Source organism: Sturnus vulgaris, chromosome 1 (genome assembly GCF_052056855.1).
Source record: "Sturnus vulgaris isolate bStuVul1 chromosome 1, bStuVul1.hap1, whole genome shotgun sequence".
In the NCBI taxonomy this organism is placed as follows: domain Eukaryota; kingdom Metazoa; phylum Chordata; class Aves; order Passeriformes; family Sturnidae; genus Sturnus; species Sturnus vulgaris.
The window spans coordinates 114,655,531-114,675,349 of NC_142243.1; the positions used below are offsets into that span (position 1 = coordinate 114,655,531).

General features: G+C 42.8%; 1 protein-coding gene across 4 annotated transcripts in view; it reads left to right on the plus strand.

Annotated features, from left to right (window-relative positions):
- The window catches only part of MAPRE2 (microtubule associated protein RP/EB family member 2), a 98,920-nt gene that overhangs the window by 32,031 nt on the left and 47,070 nt on the right, over positions 1-19,819 (plus strand). The window contains exons 1-2 of one of the 4 annotated variants that reach the window (XM_088174706.1): positions 8,619-8,837; positions 9,435-9,608. The exons of 1 other annotated variant lie outside the window; for it this stretch is intronic. In XM_088174706.1, the coding sequence (XP_088030832.1) occupies positions 8,830-8,837; positions 9,435-9,608 (182 nt within the window). In that variant the 5' untranslated portion in view covers positions 8,619-8,829. Of the gene's footprint in view, positions 1-8,618; positions 8,838-9,434; positions 9,609-19,819 lie in introns of those variants that run through there. 2 more of the 4 variants (XM_014874328.2, XM_014874329.2) reach the window with 2 other exon arrangements.

Consider the following 19,819-nt stretch of genomic DNA (forward strand, 5'->3'; position numbering starts at 1 on the left):
CTACAGCTTATGTTTGACAAGTGGGTCATTGGTTAATGGAAGCAAGTAAATCCAGCTGTTTATCTTTTCAGTAAGACCATGCACTTTCTGTATGCTCTTGTCTGCTTAGAATGGAGACATGTACATTTTTAATGGCCCTCCCTCTATTTCAGAGTAGGGGTGTGAACTTTATATTATCTTTAATTTCTTCCCTACATTCAAATAAAATAAAGTCACAGTATTACTTCTGCTGGTATCCCACCTGATCTGCAAATTTGTGGCAGCAGTTTCACTATTAATTTAATTACTACTTGAATGTGATTTTTTAAAAAGTTGTTAATTTGATTTCATGAGGAAAATTTACTGTTGTAAGTTGTTTAGAAATTTTCTTGCCCCTTTATTTCTCCTATCCAAGCCTCCAGTATTTCCATGTATTGCTTTCAAGAGATGCACCTACCACTAAAGCAGACCAGCAGTAGCTTCCTCCCAGACAGTTTTAATTCACAACATTTTTTGGGTAACTTGAAATTTCAGGTTTTCAGAAATTATATGTAAGCCTTCTGTAGGGTCCTAGCATCTAAATAAAGCACTTGCAGCCCTAAGTTAATAAAGTGCCCAAAGTATTAATGGAAACTCGGTGTAATAGGTCAAGCTCCAAAAGTCCTCTTAGGGAATGTCTGTCAGCAACATAATTTTCGTGACACAGTTTTCAAGTATTCTAATTTTTTTTCAATTCAGACTACTAATATAAGTGTAACATGATTAAAGCTGTCTATGAAAATTATTTTTCCTCTTCATGTGAAAGCTATTTTATTAATAAAGACTTAGCATAAACACTAAGATGATAATGAGCATTAACTTGCCAGGGGAAAGAGTCTGTTTTCCATCAATAAGTGAGAAAATGAAAACTTTCAGATTAGTAAGGGTATTGTGTTAAGTAGCAATTAAATTATACTCAAAGAACCCTTTCTTGCTCCCAAATGCTCTAGTACTTGCAAATAGAAACTATTACTTTAGAAGTGTGCTACAGTTCTAAATTCTTAACAGCAAGTTAAAAAGCATGTGGGTAAGAAATTCTCAGAAAGTAAAGAGCAGAATTCCTCAGATGCTTGCATTTGGCAGGGAAGGAGCCTGAAATAGCTGAAAGCAAGTCTATTTGTCTATGGGAAGACAAACTTCTGTTTAAAAGTGTTGTGTGTAATACATGTATTTGCTCTAGCCCAAAGAGGAGGCACTCCCTGATTTCTCTGTGAGCTAGAGATCACAAACAAATCCTTGGCAGCCTAGTTTTTTCAGAGGCGCTGAGGTGCCCCAGGGATTTCAGCTCTTTGGTGTGTTAATGGCAGCAATGTGTCACACGAGGTGTTCGAATGCTGGCTGTGATGCAGCCTTTAAATACAGGTGTCACTTCTTGGGGTGGCTGCGTGTGAAGGTGCATGCAGCTCAGCAGGCAGGGCTGCAGCCCATTCCTCTCGGCCAGGATGAAATGAGGCGTAATTAGCTAATGACAGTACGGTAGCTGGACAATAAGTGTGCTGGGGACTTGTCTGAGAGAAGGAAACCAATTTGACCCAGGTTCTCTGCAGGTGGCTGAGGAAGGGAAGTGGAAATTGCTACGCCTACAAAGGATTATCCCTGACAAAGGAAGAGTGAGAAAGAATGGGATAAAGAACAATGGAGAAACCTCAGGTGTGGAAAAAATCCTGAGATAAAAAGGAAGAGGCGCTCATTTAGTTGTAGCAATGGATAAGAGAGATTGCATTTGCTTAGCTGCAAAGCTGGAAGTACTGAAAAGGTTAGAAAGCCACCATGGAAGATAGGATGGAGATGCACCATAGTGGTGCTGAGGATGATGCTTGCACAGACTTGTGACAGTAAATGTTTTGAAGAAGCTGGTCATAACAGCAGGGCCTGTTTCTGTGCTCACAAAATTAAGAAAGGTGACAGAAATCAGTTTTTGTAAAATACTATGAATATCCCAGATAAAGAGCAGTTAGCAGGAGAAAGGAGAAGATTGCATACAAACAGAAAAGCACGCACCACTTTCTGTGTAACTTCTTGGCATTTGCTAATTTCACGGGCAAGGAGACACCCTGCCTCTGAAAGAGCGTGATTTAGTTCACTCTAGGTTCCTGAGGAAACTACCGAGTATTTTTCAGCAAGGCACTGGGTTTTTGGGCTGGGGTTTGCAATCACAGAAACACTCACAGACTACTGAATGACTTGGCAGTGTGATTTTCGTCCTGGTCAGGCATGAATGCGCAATGGTTGGGTTTTTTTAACATTAGCTAGAGCATGTAATACTGTTTATGTTGGCTTTTTGTTGGGTGTGGGAGGACTGACACTTAATTAACAGTTTCCTGGGACAAAGTAACCCTTTCAAATCCTAGTTTGTAAAGATCCAGTCTTTGTTAGCTGGTGAAACATTCTTGATCCAGTAAAATTTAACAGACCATCTGCTGGAAACATTACTTTCTTGTGCCAGCCTTCTCCCTTCCTCTTTAGCAGTGGTGAGCATCTTGAGCAGGTCAGACAGGTCTGTATCAATTGACTGAAATGCCTTTAAAGTGTATCACTAACATTTTCAGTGTAGAGCAGGAAGAAGGTATATCAAAGATGGAGATTGTCCACTCACATTCGATTTATCATCTTTTTACCTTTTTCCAAACGCCCCTACTGAGCCCCAAGAAAGCCAAAGTTTCCTCGAGAGCTGAAAATACGAAAATAAATGCTAGACTTAGTCTCTCCCATTTCCAAGCCCTTCCAGGCTTTTACCATTTATAACTTGTTTTACTGGTTTTGTTTAAGATACGAATGTCTGAAGCTCTGACTCTTCCTGGTGGTAACAGTCATAAACTGTACTGTGTGGAAACATGAAAATCCCAAATCTTTCTCTTCTAGAATACTAATCTCACTTTCATTTAATTCAAATTTTGTCATCCTCTGAAAAAAGTAGGAATCCAGATTACCTGAACATTTTTTTATGTTTTTATTTTGGCTTTCAATAGTCTTTACATCCGAATTCTGACAAAACAAGCCTAGAAAACTAGTTAACACCTCGGTGCTAATGGAAGTGGTAATGGTACATCTAGAACAGCTCCAGCCAAAGAATTCCGTGTAAATGCATGTGAATGAGCCATGAGTCAATCTCCAGTCTCAATTCCTTTCAACCAGTATTAAAGACACGGGAATCCTTACTCAAAATATTTATTGATCACAGCCTTCATTTCTAGGTCTTTAGATGAGAGTAGCTCCACAAGGTATGCTTTAGCCCAGTGGATATCACTGAAAACAAAGGTAACAGACACTAAAGAATTCAAAATTTTGGGTTAGTCTGGAGTTAATGGAAGTAAAAATTCCTTCTCTTTGGAACCATTCCTCACTGAAGTATTTCCTGCTCTCACGGGAGCTTTTTGTTATGTAGAAAGTGCTGGATAAAAATGTTCCGGCTATTTGGTGTGAACTTCTCATGTTTTAACTAAGGAATCCTTTGATGTATACTGAAGAATGCTTCTTTCTAAATAGGAATTTGGGGAGTTTATTCTTTAAAGCAGCTGGATTTAGCTAATTAGATTTAACAAATGTCCACTAAACCAATTTATTAATTTTAATCTAAGAATGAATACTAAAAGTACACAATTAGTCTTAAAATATCCTATTCAAGGGTTTTTGAAATCCTTTTCCTGTGAACATAAATCCTTGTTTTGTAGACAGTACTTGAATCTTGAATTAATCCCCTGATTTCTATTTGATTTCTACAGTAACTATAAAAGGTAACTGTGGTCTTTCTAAAGGAAAATACCCACAGTTTGTGGCTCTACAAGATATTTCTCTTTAGTAATCAATTCATGCACTAATGGTCAGATTGGATTTGCAGCTCATAAGACTAAATTTTCAAGTATGCTTAGCAGACAAAGACTCCAAGATTTATTTTATTCTTCCTCACAGGCACAGAACACTTTTTAAAATGTTAAATGTGAGCTCTGAAATATAAATATGTCTGTATATTTAAAAATAGACTTGAATTACCTCATAGGGATGTGGTCCATGCACAATGTGTAACCGGGACAGCCCTCTCTTTTTTTTCCCCCCTCTTTATCTGTGTCCCTCCAGGGAAGGCAAATAATCAAGACTTGGCTTAAAGTGGCAACGCTAGAATCCCCAAGGGTGGGAAGCTCATTCTTTGTCTACAGGATGTCTGGAGTGATAAGTAGCTGTTTTAATACAACTCATGCAGTGTTTCTTTGTCCTGACAAAATTATCATTTGCTGTTTGTCATAGTGAGTTTGAAAGTCCAGAAATATAAGGTATAGAATGAGGTGGCAGGATGGTGGTGGGACAATTCATTCAGTGCTGCATAAACAAAGAAAGTCCATAAAGTTACAGTTTTGAATTTTTACCCGAAGTGATTTTACGCCACTCTGTTTTCCTTTGGATTGATCAGTGCTGTTGACAGTATGTCAGCAAGATAGGAAGCACGAGTTCTGCCTAACCCAGGTCAGCTTGAAGCTTACCATGAACCTCAAGTCTGATACATGTTTGCTGAGTTAGTAACACCGCTGTTGCTGAGCCCTTTTGGATGTTTCTGTGTGATATGTCATTGTCACAGGTTAGAACTGTGCTCTAGTTTAGGCTGGCACAAGCCAGTGCTCTCTAATAGACACTCAGTTGCAGATACTCACTTGTACTTCTCACAGATAACGTGCAAATCTGGATCTCCTAAATCTTCTGTTCCTAATCTGCTAAATGCAACTTTAGAAATTAGGCTGATTCTGATGCAGCCTAATTAAGTATGCTCATGGTTATACCCATCCTATTCCTCATGCTGGGAATAAAGTATGTCAATGTACCTTAATGAATCGGGACTTTCATGAACAACCAAGGTGTGTCCAAGACTTAACAGTTAGCTCTTCCCAAACTTTCTTCTTGATTTTCTTTATTCACTTATTTTCAATTTTAAACACTGTTGGGCAACTCCTTCAGGAGAAAGAGACTGTTTCTGCATGGATTTCTTATAAACTCATGCACTTGAGTCAACTATGATTAACTGATTTTAATCTACAGTGTGTAAATCTGTGGCTTTACAGAATTCTGTTAATCTTTGTTGTGATAAAGGAACACTATGAGAATAGTTAAATTAGAAAAGCAGACTACATTGCTCAGTTCTGCTGCTTTCCAAAAGTTATTGCTACCTTCCAACCGTTTTCTGAAATCCTGTCTCAGTTTCTTTTTTCTCCAGTGGAAAAAACTGCACTTGTGACAGGAATATTCATGAAAGTCCTCAGAAAAGTGATGTACATGGCCCAAAATACTTCTATTTGCCTGATGTTTGCTGCAGTTTGTAGCTGGGCTCTATTCTGAGAAGACTGCAAGCAATATCACACTGGCTCCTTTATGAGCTTGACTATGAACAGAGATGTCAGAGATGAGGGATGCTTGCTGGCCACTCTAGGGTTAAATGTGTTTTTCTTAGTCTCACTCCCTATTCCTCCCACCACCCCAAAGTTATCCAGGCAGTGGGGAATTTCTGCTATCATTAATTGTATTTATAGTTTGGCTATGTCATGAAATACTCCCTAAAACCGTCTGTGTGGGTTTTTTTAATCCCCTCACAAATGTATCAGCAGAAGTTGCTAGCTTAGCCATCACCTCTGCTGTCAGAGGCTGTACATTGATCGCTTATCAGCATTAAAATATTTATGATTTATTTCCACATTAGCTGCCTAATATAAAATTCTGGCTCGAGTATGCCTGAGGTCTTTCTAATGCTGCATTTTGGCCTTTTAGAAGATTTTACTCTCAGGCATTATAAATTAGGTTTCATGGCCTTCCTACTGCAGTAAGGGAGGCTTAGAGCAAGTAAAGAGAGAGGAACTGAAAACAAAAGCTCTGAAGAGGAAGGAGGAACCAGATTTTAGAGAATGATGTTTAGGCCTATTCCAGCACTTGCTAGTATTCTCTCTACCTGGTTCACCACAGCAGAAATCCAAGTACTGGAATGCATGTGATGTGGTAGAATGATGCTTTTTGCATCAGCTGTATGCCTGGCACTTGTTGTGTGGCTAGTATGGCACAGGAGCAGGTGGTCTTGGGAGGACATGACATTTCCATCCTTGCAGATTTTCAAGATTGGATTGATTATGATCATGTCGCCAAATGTGACCTGATCTCATATTGGTGATGATCCTGCTCCAAGTGGGAGATTGGACTGGATGACCTCCATAGGTCCCTTTCTGCCATTGCCTCTGTGGTCTCAGTGCTGAAGATCTATTACATCAGGTTTTGTAATTCCACCCCTTGGCATTAATTGCTTTCCTGGCTCTTTGCTTTGCTTAGTCAGCACATCACTTCTGAGTGCCAGATTTTGGTACTTTCAGCATACCACAGGTGGGGCTTTTCATTAACACCAAGGCTGACCTTTTATTCTTCAGATCAATTCTCTATTTGTATGCCTAGTGCATGTAAAAATCTATAAAGGCAACACAGATGTATAGACACCTAATAACAGCAACAGGTTTCCTCTTTCTTTGAGACCTTCTAGCTCAGAATGATGGAAGTGGGAAGAAGACGCTGGTGGTTTCCAGCACACAAAGACAGGAGTTGTGCTTGTGGGCCGAAGCAGTGCCCAGAAACAGAGATGTAGGCAGAGGGAATGCTGTGCATATTGCACCCATGCAATCCACATTGCACCCAGAGCCCCCCAGGCTGTGCTTTATCAACAGAAGCACATTGAAATATGTGCTTTCTGAAAACCAGTACCAGGCTTCTTTTGCTGATGCCTGGCTCAGCCTCCATAAAGGTAAGGTACTGTGCTGAGGCAGCGTGTGTTCTGACCTTGAGTCCCAATGCAGAGGCAAGAAGATGTCTGAAGCAAGGCTGCCATGCTCTCCTCACCTGCACTACTTCTCTGTAGCTTTGTTGGTACATGTTTTAAACAGCTTTAGAGACGTCAATAAAGAAGCTTCTGTTCTTTGCCACTGGTGAAGAAATAAAAATGTTTTTACAAGTTAGGGTTGCAGAGTGTTTTACTGCTTGCTCCCTAGCAGAGCAGGTAGGGTTATGTCTGGCAGATACAGAGCTGCTATAGATTATTTTTATGTTCTATCACTACACAGCATTTCTGGCTTCTCCATGTTCTTGAGAGTTACTGAGACACTTATTGGCCTTTTCAGCAGAAAGTTTTTTGTTGCTTGTTTTGAAAAAGGCTCAAATGTAGCTTCCTCCAATTACCAGATGAAAGAAACATTTTTCAATTAAGTGTGCCAATTGCAAATATCCATAGACTGGTTACTGAAAGATCAATTTGAGTATATTTGAAAACCTGGCAGAAAGTATGATTCCCTGTCTTGATGTGCAGAGCACAGTGGCAAATTGGCAGACTAACTTGAGCTTTGTTAGAGATTGCTCTAAAATGTGTGTTAATCTATACATCTGATTTAAACCCAAGGAGATTCTCAGCAGTCCAAGTGTTGTGCACTTGGTGTTATTGATTTTACTCACCTTATAAGCTCTCTGTGAATGGTCTATATTAGGAATATAATCATGTAAACTAAGCTTTCAGTAGTGTCATTTCAGTCTGAAAGATTAGGTGAAGATTAGTTAAAATTTCATTAAGTCGCTTTCTTTATGCAGAAAAAAATCTGAGGTAGAAACCTGATCAAACTCATACTTCAGAACTTCTGAGTTAAAATATCAGCATATGTCTCTGAGAACATATTAGAAATACTCACATGGCTTTTTTTTGACCTACCACCTTAAAATTCTCTTTTAAAGAAAGTTGGATTTGCGGGTGTGTATTTTTTAAGATGTTAATAGATTGGCCCAAATATTTTGCATCTAACAGCCTTGAGGTCATACAGATCCGTTTAAAGACTGTGCCTATAGCCACCCTTGTTGGTTTCTGCTTAGAGACAACAATTTGTAAACAGCTGGACAGTAATTTTGGTCTGTGGTAGAATTGTTTCAATGCACTATTGGGACTCGAGGGTAGGTTTAGACCACAGTGAAGTTCGAGTCTGCTCCTGAGGATGACCAGCATTGATCTGTGGTAACGACAAACTTTGAAGCATGTTGCTATTTAGGCAAGGGGAGATATGCAGAAATCATAGAGCTCTGCAGAGGGAAGTGGCCTGGGGAGGATGCAAAAACTCTGCTAGAAGAAGGGGAGGAAGAGATGAGGGTTGTATGATTGGTGGTGCTAGCACCAATCTGGCACTAGTAGTGCCAGAAGTTCAGTGCTACTGCCCTGGCAGGTCTCTTCCCTTTTTTTTTTCTGATCCAAGGAAGATTTTAAAGGATGTGCCATCAAACGTTTTTTTCTGCATAAGCCTGAGAGCGGGAGGATGCTGGAAATGTGCAATGCAGCTTGTCAGGTGTTGTACTGTGCTCTCCAGCGAAGTTGTAAGCAGGGATACAGAGCTTGGTGACTTGAACATCCTGGTGCTTGGCGTGGAAATGCAGGCGGAATAGCAGACACAAGAACCTGGATAAAAGAGCATAAAATAACAAGACCTTCTTGTGCTGTTTTATTATTAGCAGTCCATGATTTTTTACATCTTGTAGTCTCACGTCACTTGATATCTATGCACTTTTTAAAAATAAAGCGTTTGCCGTATGAAACGCCAAGCCCACGCTGTGATTGCTGCGAGCTGCAGCCCGTGCGGGCGGGCTTTGTGCGGTGGGGATGGCCATAGCCCCGGCACACCCGCGCCGAGGGGAGATGCTGGGGAGAGCTGGGCGGTGTTCCCTGCTGCGGCTCGGAGCTGTGTAACCGAGCAGCCCGGCGCGGGGAATCCTTCAAGGGACGGAGCCTGAGCCCGATAGATCCTTGGCGTGGGGAAAAAGCGGACGATGCTGAGGTACCGGGGCGCGGAGGGTGATGATGAGGCATCGGGCGCCGCGGTCTCGGCCGGTCTCGCACAAGCCGGGCGCACACGCAGCGGTGCCAGGCGGCGCTGGGCAGGGGCACAGCGCGGTCCCCACGGCACAGGCGGCGTTTCTGTGCCGCCCACGGGTGCGGGCACAGGCGCGGGGGTGGCGGGACCGCCGAGCGCGGCCGGGGTGTGAGCGGCCGGGGTGGCCCGGCGCTTTGTCTGTGCCTGCGCCGAGCGGGGGCCGCCGAGCAGCGGGGGCCGCCGAGCAGCTCGGGCCGCTCCGCCGCGGGGCCCGGCGGCTGCCCCGCGCTCCCGGGGCGAGCGGCTCTTTGTGTGGGGGCGCTGGGCGGGGCGGGCCCCTCTCTCTCTCTCTCTCTCTCTCTCTCTCTGTCTCTCTCTCTCTCCCTTCCCTGCCTTCGCTGCCTTCCGTGCCCGCTGCCGTCCCCGGGCGCAGCGCGGCGCCGGCCGGTTGCCATGGCGAGGGGCGGTCACGTGTGGCGGCGGCGGCGGCGGGGCTGACGCGCGGCGGGGCGGGGCGGGCGGGCGGCAGAGTCGCGGCTGCCGCCACCTTCCGCACACCAGCAGCAGCAGCAGCAGCGGCAGCGCGGGGCTCTGCGGAGCGGCGGGAGCGCCAATGCCCGGACCGACCCAAGCCCTGTCCCCAAATGGCGAGAACAACAACGACATCATCCAGGATAACGGGACCACCATCATCCCCTTCAGGAAGCACACGGTGCGGGGGGAGCGCTCCTACAGGTACTGCGGGGGGGCTGCGGCGGCGCGGTTGCATAAGGCGGGCGGGCTGCAGCCCCCTCCTCTTCCCCCGGCCCCGCATTGTCCGGCTGCGGAGCGCTCGGGGGATAGGCGGGATGCGTGCGGGGGCTCGCCGCGCCCGGGCGGAAGAAAGGCGGTTAAAAATTATAATTAAAAAAAAAAAAAAAAAAAAAAGAGGAGGGGGGAAATCAAAAGGAAGGCAAGAACGCCCCCCGCGCAGGCAGCCAGCTCCCCTTGGAAAAAAAGCCGCAGCACCTCGCTGCGGATCTCGCAGGGAGGCGGCGCCGCGCGGGAGGCGGCGGCCGCGGATGGCGGGGCACGGGCAGCCCCTGCCCGGCCGGGGGAGCCGCACCGGGCACCGGCACCGAGCACCGGGCACCGGGCAGTGCCCGCCCCTTCACGCCGGTGTGGGGTGACAGCCGCCCCCCGCTCCTCGGCGCGGGGCTGACAGCTCCCTGTGCGCGGGGGAGGGCGGCTCCATCCCCGCCCCCCGCTCCCCGCCAGCCCCATTTTGTGTTTATTTATCGTCTCTCGTTTGGGGGGGACACCCGGCTTTTGTCGCAGTTGTAGGCATTTTTGATGAATCGTTTGGCATGCGTTGCTGGCAGCGCTTCTGCATTAACATCTCTGACAATATGTTCTGGCAGATAAGCTCATTAAAATTGTTTGCATTGTTTGATAAGGGTCGAGGCGCAGCCCGGAACGCAACTGGTTTGATGTGCTCCTTGCTGCCGACTCCAAGGGCGATAATACGGCCGGTGGCTCCTTATGTCAATATACAGTTATTTTAAATGCTGCCTGGATGACAGCAAGCAGTGCCTCTGCAGAGAACACGCCCCTTAAAGCTGATTTTCGAGCAGCAGGAAATGATGCTGCTCTCAAATATCTGACTAAAGTGGCGAGTTGTAAGCTCGAATACATGAAAACAAGCGTGGATGGCTTGGCTTGTTTGTCTGAAGAAAATCGCAGTATTTTTTCTTCTGCTGAGGAATAACAGAGCTACTACACGGCATTTGGCCATTAATAACCTTAACAGTGAATCTCATTGTTGATCACACTCTGACGGGTGAGCGTGAAATGCATCGGAGATCCCAGTGTGTGGTTAGTTTGAATTGCACAAAATTTAGTGTGTGTCTCTCTCTGAAACTGCTTTTACTTTGTGCAGTGGAGCCCCAGTGTACACATTTAGCACAAAGTAGCAAAATTGCTTTTGCAAGGACCTATTTCTACTTGTAGAAAGCCTGGAGCTCTCACTTCCTATATTGAAATTTCAGCTGAGTAGTACAAGATCCTGTTTTAGGGGAAAGCTGTATTTCCATCTTGCAGCTAAGCAGAAATATGAAATAGATTTGAAATATTATGCATCTACATTTAGTTATTCTGACGTGTCATAGGTACCACTGATTGCTAACTTGTTTCCTTCAGAAGAGTTCTTTGGAAAACCTCTGTTACATGGGGCTCTCCACTCTTTCTCAGTAGGTTTGTATGTGTTCTTCTGCAGTCATCAACAAGTCAGTTTTCATGTCCTTTTGTCTGTCATATCATACACTGAACTGTGTCTAGAAAAGACATTTTGTGAGGTTGCTGTGTTCAGCGCATGATGACAGGAATAACTATATCTTAATATAATATAACTATAACTTGCCCATTTTTCCAGAAATTGTGAAGATACTCTACATCTGAACAGCCTTTCGTCCTCTAGTGCAATACAAAGGAATACAGAACTACTGATGTAGTGTACTGATGTGTGTTCTTTTTGGGCAGTAAAAAAGTGATCCAGTTCAATATATTTCAGAAACAAACCTTTAATGCACAAACAAAAATTTCCATTGGGGAATTCTATTTAGGTTGTCGGTTTGTTTTTTTTCCTTTTGGAAACTTACCATGTTCTGCAGAGTCATAACTCCCATATCTGTTGATTTCTTCCTTTCCCCTGGAGAAAGGGAGAATGATACTTAACTTGCTTCCATCTGTAGCTAAAGTCCTTTAGGAAGTAAATGTCAGGCATAACAGAAGGGAAACGTTACAGAAAATACATGAAAACTGTGGTGAAACTTCTCCTTGATACTGGAAAAAAGGGTTTTTAACTTCCATGACAACCTTTAGTAGCTAGGCAAGTTCGATCCTTGTTCAATGTGAGTGGAAGCAGGAGATCACTGGATACAACAGATGAATTCCATCACCTTAGTGCCTGCTGCCACACTGGACAATCAGTGTCATTCCAGAATTCTGGAGCAGCTTATAGGACCTCACTATATGACACATCAGGTTGCTATGCCTCTGATTGTTGGGCTGGCTTCTTCCATCTAGGAATATGGAATAAATATGTCATTAAACACAGCCTGAAGCCTGACAGCAGATGAGCAGTTGTACAAAGCTAAAACACTTCTGCATCCTGTTTTTTTTCTCCTAAGTTAACCTGCATCTACCATGTGTGTAGAGGTTCAGTATTTGCCTTTCAATCTTCTCTCCTATAGTAACAGAAGTGCTTTCTCATTTTACAACTTCTAACATGTTCTGTTTCATAAATATTTTAAAACAGTTGTTACTGATCAGAAAATTTGTGTTCATCAGGTTAGATATTCTCAGACCTAAAAAACCCCTATGCTATATACAATACCAGGTTTTACCAAATATTTAATATCCTACTCCTGAAGCAGATTGTAAAAGAGATGCAGGTTGCACTGTTTTGCAGATTAGGAAGCTGACATGGAAGGAGCTGCTGTAAATTATCCACAGAGTTGAGGATGCAGCAAGGAATTGAGCCTATACCACGAGTCCCAGCCATGTGCTCTGTATGCAAAGCCACAAATAGTTTCCCAAGTCTTCCAAATGGCATATTATATTTTGCAGACTGGGACATACAGGCCCAAGGTGTTAAGTTTCTCATCCAGCTTTACTTAGCTGGTAAATGGAAACCAGGCACTTTGGCATAAAATTTAGTCACAGGGTGATGTTACCTTTCAGAGTTAATAACTGTAATCAATCTGTATTGCTCAAGTGAAACGCTGTTTCATGTGCTTCAGATCAGGAGACTGTTTAAAATTTGGTACTGAGGTGTCTTTTTGTTGGCCTGAAGTAGACTTGGGGTAATTTCTGAGAATGGTATTACATTTATTGATAGTTTTTCCGTGTTCAAAGATGGCTGAAATAATTCAATGAGAAAACAAATCAACAGCTGTGTGGAGAATTTTTTTTTTTAATATGACATATTTGCAGTGGGTTTTTTTGCCACACTCCAGGTATTTTGTGTGGTTTGTCAGCTCATCATATTTTTAAAAGCTAAAGTATTAAGAGTGAATACTTCTAGGTTCAAATGGCATACCTTGTCTAAACCACCCTGGTGCTAAAGAGACAAGCTGTTGTACCTTCCTTTGCAGGATATTGTGCTTAACTTCTACTTTGTCTCTCTGTGTTGCTAGAAAAATGATTTTCTGGTCCTTCATTCCGTGGCTATATTTAGTTTTATACCCAGAACTTGCATGAAGCAGAGGGGAAGGGGCCAACTTCCTGATTATTTTTCTTCAAATCACTAAGCTAAAAGGAAAGAGTATTTCTGTTTTAGCTTTTATCTATGAGTGTGTACCTTTCTAATGTTATCTGTTTTAAGTATTTGTTTATCCTAAGTGTTGTCTTCATTCTAGAAATTGTTGTGTAAGCAGAGGAGTGATGGTGCTGTGCCTAATAATGAAAGCTAGACAGCAGTGGTGACTTCCTCACCCACTGCTGGAATAAGTTGTGGGGTGTTACAGAGCATATCTGGCTGCCTTTTACAGCAGTATGAGCTGATAACTTCCATGCTGAAAGTCAAGATTTACGTTGTAGCAAAATCTGTTTTGGTCTTTGCCTTCTGAAGTCGTAGTGAATTGCCGGATGCAGGCTGGCCCTGGGCAGCAGAGAGCATCCTTCCCTCGGCAGGAGCTGCCCCTGCCTCTGGTGACTCTGTGCCTTCCACACGTGTGGCTTTACTCAGGGTTCAAAGGGAGACCTATGGCTGGGCACAAGGAATTTCTTGCTCTAAAATTAGGTTCCACTGAATATGGTAAGCAGGTAGTTACACTGAAGTAAAAAAGATCATTTGTGTGGATAAAATTAACATATATAATTGAGAACTGGAAAGATGATACAGACTAAAAGCAGTGAGTTGTCTTCTCACTTCACAGTACAGATAGGCATGACTTCTGAAACTACAAATGCCAGACAAAGCAAATGCCATTAAATATATTAGTAAGTCAGTCTTTGTTTTCAGAGGCATTTGCTCTTGACCTAGCAGTTTTATTGCGGATTATGAGAATTTTGCCCTGGATTTCATTGAAAGCAGGAAAAAGGCAATAACAAGCGTTTAAAAAAGCCATCAACAAACTAACATAAATTACACCCCATAAATTTGGCCTGTGCGTTTCTAAAATTTGTAGTTGTGATAATCCCCTAGTCTCCCAAGCATCTGGATTGCAACAAGATAGTTACTGTCAGGGAGAAGACCATCCTGATGACTTAGAGCCAGCAGCTTACTTGCCAGCATTAGAGAGGGACCATGGCAGAAATCTTTCCTTGGTTCCTGTCAGCTTAGATACCCTCTATTTTCTCTTCTTTCACTTTCATAAAGCTGTCTTCCTGTTACTGCCACTGCTGTTCTTCTTTAATCTTGTTTTCTGCTTAGGGAGTACTGTGCCTAGAGAGATTTGTTTTGGTGAGAATCTTCTGCTGGGCAGATCCCGCTCTCAGAAAGCACAAGGTGAAACTGTCTGCAGATAAGTGAGAATCACATGTGAGTGCATGTAAAAGTCTCTGAGGGTTAGGAGGATGACTCTGCTCAATACTGCATCAGTAGTTTGAAACTTAGATAGTCCCTGCCTGCATTATTGGGATTCTCTGTTGACCTGGATTTAGATCTTCTTTGAAGGAAATACCTTCATAATGCTTTGGAGGCTGGAGGTATTTGTTTAAATCAGGGGCTAAGACGGAGGTAGCTTTTTGGCAGTTGGGGAGAGAGAGGAGAAAACACTCCACAGACAGCCCAGTTTGTGTAAGGAAATTGAGGTAGTTTTCAGAGAGCACAAACTCCTCAGCTTACACCGAAGTGCTCTCACCATGAAGATCTGAGAATGCCTAAATTGCACCCAGCCTCTTTGGGTTTCAGAAACATCCTGTAGGTGGGAGGCTGTTTTATGGTTTTTGTTGTATGATGTGGGTTTTTTTTAAACGACCTTGTTGAGCTGCATAGCAACAGCAATGTGTTTTTGGCGTATTAACAGAAAAAGGAGCAAGTTTGGGATATGCGAGAACTGAACCTGATGCTGGCACTTTCAGAAACACATTTTGGCTTCTGTCTAGTGTCTTCAATGTAGTCTTCCTAGAAAACAGGCACTGAAAAATATGCTGCATGGTGAAAGAAAGGTGATTTGGAGGTGGGGCTGTGGAGCAAGAGACCTTGATTGAAGTTATTTCTTTGGCTCGTTTGAGAGAGATGCAGTTAACTCATCTGGACCACAGGAATTTTCTTCCAGGGGACATACCTAGACTAACCTTTTGTGATATAAAACTTATTTTGGGAGCCACTAAACAAAGAAAATGTGTGATAGATCTACATTTCAAGCCTTGGCATTTGAACGTGTGACTCTTTATAAATATCTTCAGAGGTTTTGGAGTTTAGTGAGGAGGTTAGTTTAACTTGACAGTCTCTTCTCCTTCCTCATGCCCAAAGCTAATTATAGCAAAGGCTCGGTAAGGAAGCAGATAAATAGTGTGCCAGCTTTTCATTTTGGAAGTGCAACTTTCAGCCTTTGTTTGATAATTGGAAACGAGTGGTCTGGCCACATCTGTTCTCAATCACGCCAACCACTGAGTGGGCTGGCACGAAGGCTGCAGTGGCGCGGTGGCAGCAGCAGCAGCAGCAGCAAGGCTTGCACTGCTCCGGGACAGCCTTTGGCTGCTTGCATCCTCCTCGCTCCCTGAATCCTGGCCTCCAGCTAGCACTGATCGCTCACTTCCAGGATCAGTGCTAGGGAATGTAAATGGAAAACATCCGTGTTTCTTCTGTGGATGGTGTTAGCTGCGCACTGCGTAGCTGCTTGGATCTTGCTCAGATCTCTGCTGCCTGACTCACTGATAAAACATCTTCTTCGTAATTAGGTGGGAGGGGAAAGGGAATATCAGCTATAAAAGTTTACTAAACATGCATTTAACTGCTGGAGTTGAAAAAAGGGTTAGTTTTTAAAGAAATATTTTTAGCACAATTCTACTGTTTTGTGCTATGAAATATTTAATTCAAGATTAAAATCTTGCCTGTGCTGTTTTGACAGAAGTTTGTCTAGTTTTCTAGTGGTGTACTAGGTTATCAAATATTTTGTAGAGAAGGCTCTGTATACTGAAAACACACCCATTAAACGTCTCAGTTTAGCCACTCTGAAATAATTTCTAGTCTCCTATAGAGCCCCACAATTAGCGAAGGGTGCTTTTGTGTTAAATCTGGTTTTTTGCTATGCTATCCAAACAGGAAGTGTAAACATTCATCAGTGAATCTAGACTTAAGGATGTAGCTTCCGTAGGAAATCCTACAACTGTGCCAAATCATTCTGTCTGGAGAAAAATATGCCATGCAGGTTGTACTGTTGATCTTCTGTCCTTGTGTTGGACCACCTTGCATTGTATTGTTTCTGAGGCTTCATTTTCAATATTATGTTTCTTGGCAATTTGGAACCCTAAGAGAGATCTCAGTGGCGGAACCCTTAGTTGAGATCTGTGCACTTCAGTTTTATCTTTTAGGAGCAACTCAAGTGAATTTTCCCCTCTGCAGCAGGATTCCTTAGTACCATACAGATTTCCTACCCAAGCAGCTGTAATTATTCAGAGATGCACATGAATGCAAATTCTTTCATGTCACTCTGGAATGCAGTGTTGATGCTCAGAAGGGCTTGCTGGCAGTATGTATTAAACAATTTTGGGGGAATGAAAATTCATTTTAGGCAAATCTTACACAGTTGTTATGCTTCGCTTCTTAAGGTTAATCTCTGTGGAGCTGGTCCAGTAATATCATGAATAGGAAGCACTGAAATATTTGAAGTAGAATACTCATTTGTTTTACTTACGGATTCAGTGTTACACAAATCATAGCTTGTTAAAATAACTATAGAATCTATGAGTAATTGTTTGTATGGAAGTGGAACACATAACCCAGTGATATGAAAGTCCCACGGGAGCTTGTGTATACAGAAAGACCATGGTGTGTAGGAGTGCTGAGAACAGGGAAGCACTGGTAATTGGTTGGATGGAAGGGATACATTTTCCCAAAAGGATAGCATTCAGTTGTAATTAGTCATTCTATTGGAAATCTTGTTATGCAGAATGATGTTTGTTATATTTTATTGAATTGAATTGTTTGGGGTCCAGATCGCTGCTTGCCCATAATAATGTTCCAAAGTTATACATGATGTAGATTCTGAATCAGGATCTAAATACACTGTTTGCAGTAAACACATTCATGTTGTGCCAATTGTCAGATTCAAGGAGGCATAAGAAATATTGTTTTAAATTTTTTTTACTTCCTTTAATATATCTGCGATGAAGACAGGCTGAGGCACCTGGAGTTACTGAGCCTGGGGAATAGAAGCTCTGGGGAGATCTTAGAACAACCTTTCAGTGCCTAAAGGGGGCTTGCAAGAGAGCTGGAGAGGGACTTTTTATAAGGGCATATTGTCATAAGACAAGGGGCAATTGCTTCAAACTGAGAATATGTTTAGATTAGGTATTAAGAATAAATTCTTTACTGTGGGGTGATGAGACACTGCAACATGTTGCTCGGAGAAGTTGTGGATGCCCCATTTCTGGAAATGTGCAGGGCCAGGTTGCATGAGGCTTTGAGCAGCCTGGTCTAATGGAAGGTGTTGCTGCCTGTGGCGGAGGGACTAGAACTATGTGATCTTTAAGGTCCCTTCCAACTCAAACCATTTCATTTTTCTGCATATTTCTGCCTGCAGAGGTTTGGCTCTCTAGTGCACATTTTCAATCTGTGGTTCCCAAGTGTGGAGTGAGTTCCGCAGCAGCAGGGATGCTGTAGAACTGCCTTGTCTCTCAAGCAGCTCTATTTTTAATATGGTGAGGTGTTTCTTTCCACTAGCACATTATGCACACCCCCTGATTGTTCCTGGAGGGTTACACGGTGTGGACCTGGTGGTGCTGGTGAACAAGATGAACATGAGTCAGCAGTGTGCTCTTGCAGGGAAGAAGGCCAAGCCCATGCTGGGCTGCATTGGCAGGCGTGTAGCCAGCAGCTCCAGGGAAGTGATTCTTCCCCTCTGGTGCTTCTGAGAGCACATCTCACACGCCTCTCCACTTTGAGAGGCGCAATGACATAGTGAAGTGAGTGTGGCAGAGGGACACCAGGATGGTCAGGGGGCTGGAGCTTGTGAGCTGTGTTTGGTCAGGAGCCAGCTCAGGAGAGGGAAAGATCTCACTGCAGTCTTATCTGTCTAGTAGGAGATTCTGTGTAAAGAAGATAGAACCAGGTTCTTCTCTAAAGAAAGAGAAACGAGGGGAGGCAATGGCTGTCAGCAGCTGCAGCAATAAAAAGTACTTTCGATATTGGGAGAAATGTTTACACAGCCAGGACGGTCAAACACCAATAGTTACCCAAAGGGGCTGTGGAATATCTGTCCTTGGAGGGACTTGAGACTGAGACAAATGGGATCATCTGCAGCCCTCTCTTCATGTTTCTGCAGTGACTAGGAGGCTGGAGCAGATCTCTCTGGAGTTTCCTGCCTACCCAAGTCAGTTTAGGATCCCATTCTGTAACTCTAATAAACATAAACAGCTCGTGACTTAAAAAACAAAATAACAAAATCACGTGCTTTAAAAATGAAAGTAGTATCATCTGGAAACAACCTTTTGTACTTCCAGGGTGGTGAAATCAACCTTGTCATCAAAGGTTTCAAATGGAAAAGAAAAATATGTGTATGCAGTCCCAGTATGACTTCATCAATATGAAATGTTTTCTAGTTTAATTCTTGCGAAAGCTATACTACTGCTGCAGCAGCATATTAATTCATATTCATATAATTTCATATTGCCTTCTCTAAATCACTGGGAGCAACTTCTGCAGTTTAGTACTCAGGGATGATCAAAAGTTTGTAGAGACACAGCAAGGCAAAGGCATAGTTTTGCTGCATCATAAAATTAATTATGTACATTGCAACTCAAGATTATGCCTTGAAGTTAACAGCTGATAAATTGCTCCCTCTGCTTTTAAGGGATTGTAGCTTTTTTCAAGCAGAAAATATTAGCGTTATTGATAAATTTAATCTGCAGAAAATGTTTTAACTATTAGCACAGTTCTTAAACTGTGTGTATGTCAGATGTCTGCTTAGTTTGACTGCTTTTACAGGGAGTGGTGCAGAGCTGTCTTGTGTGCATGGCCTACAGCAACACTGAGAGGGTCGAAGGAGCTAAATATTCACATTGCAACCCAGATTACCTTCTTAACTGCACTTACATGTAGTTGAAGGCAATTCAAGCAACAAACTTTTTTCTTCCTTGTTTATTGTGAGAATTGAGCTTGGTAATGTCACTGTTTGCCAGCTGGAAGCAATACACTTTAGGAATTGACCTCAAGATATTCCATGAAAGGAGGCCAAATCCTATTAAACAGTACATCTATGCTTCTCTTAGCTTAAGGTGCAAGGCTTTACTGGGGCTAGTAGATGAAGAGTGTTGTAACTAATTCAGTTTCTGCAACCACAGTTACATCAAAGCAGTAAGCACCTTCTAAAGAAGATTATTTAGAAAATAAAACTTTGGGGATTTCCCCCTTTAGATCGGCAAAAGATGTTAAAAGTTAACATCTGTCCAAAAGTGGCAGCTTCACAGACCTTCAAAGACCAACATGGTTGAAAAATAAGATTTTGGGGAATCTTTACTTGATGCTGGTAGACACCAATTATGTTGGTACTACAACAATGGTAAAATCAATCTGTGGTAACTGGCACACAGCAAGAGTAATATGTTACATAAATCACAGATGGCTGAGCTAGAATGTTCCTACAGGGCAATTTACTGCATGAAGGATTAGTGAATTCTAGTTTTAGTTGCTCCAAAATTATTTTAGCAGTTAAGCAATTGCACTTTGAAGTTCAGCCTGTTCTAGATAGTACTTGGTAGGACTAATTCTTAAGATACGTCATTTATGGGTAGTATATTGA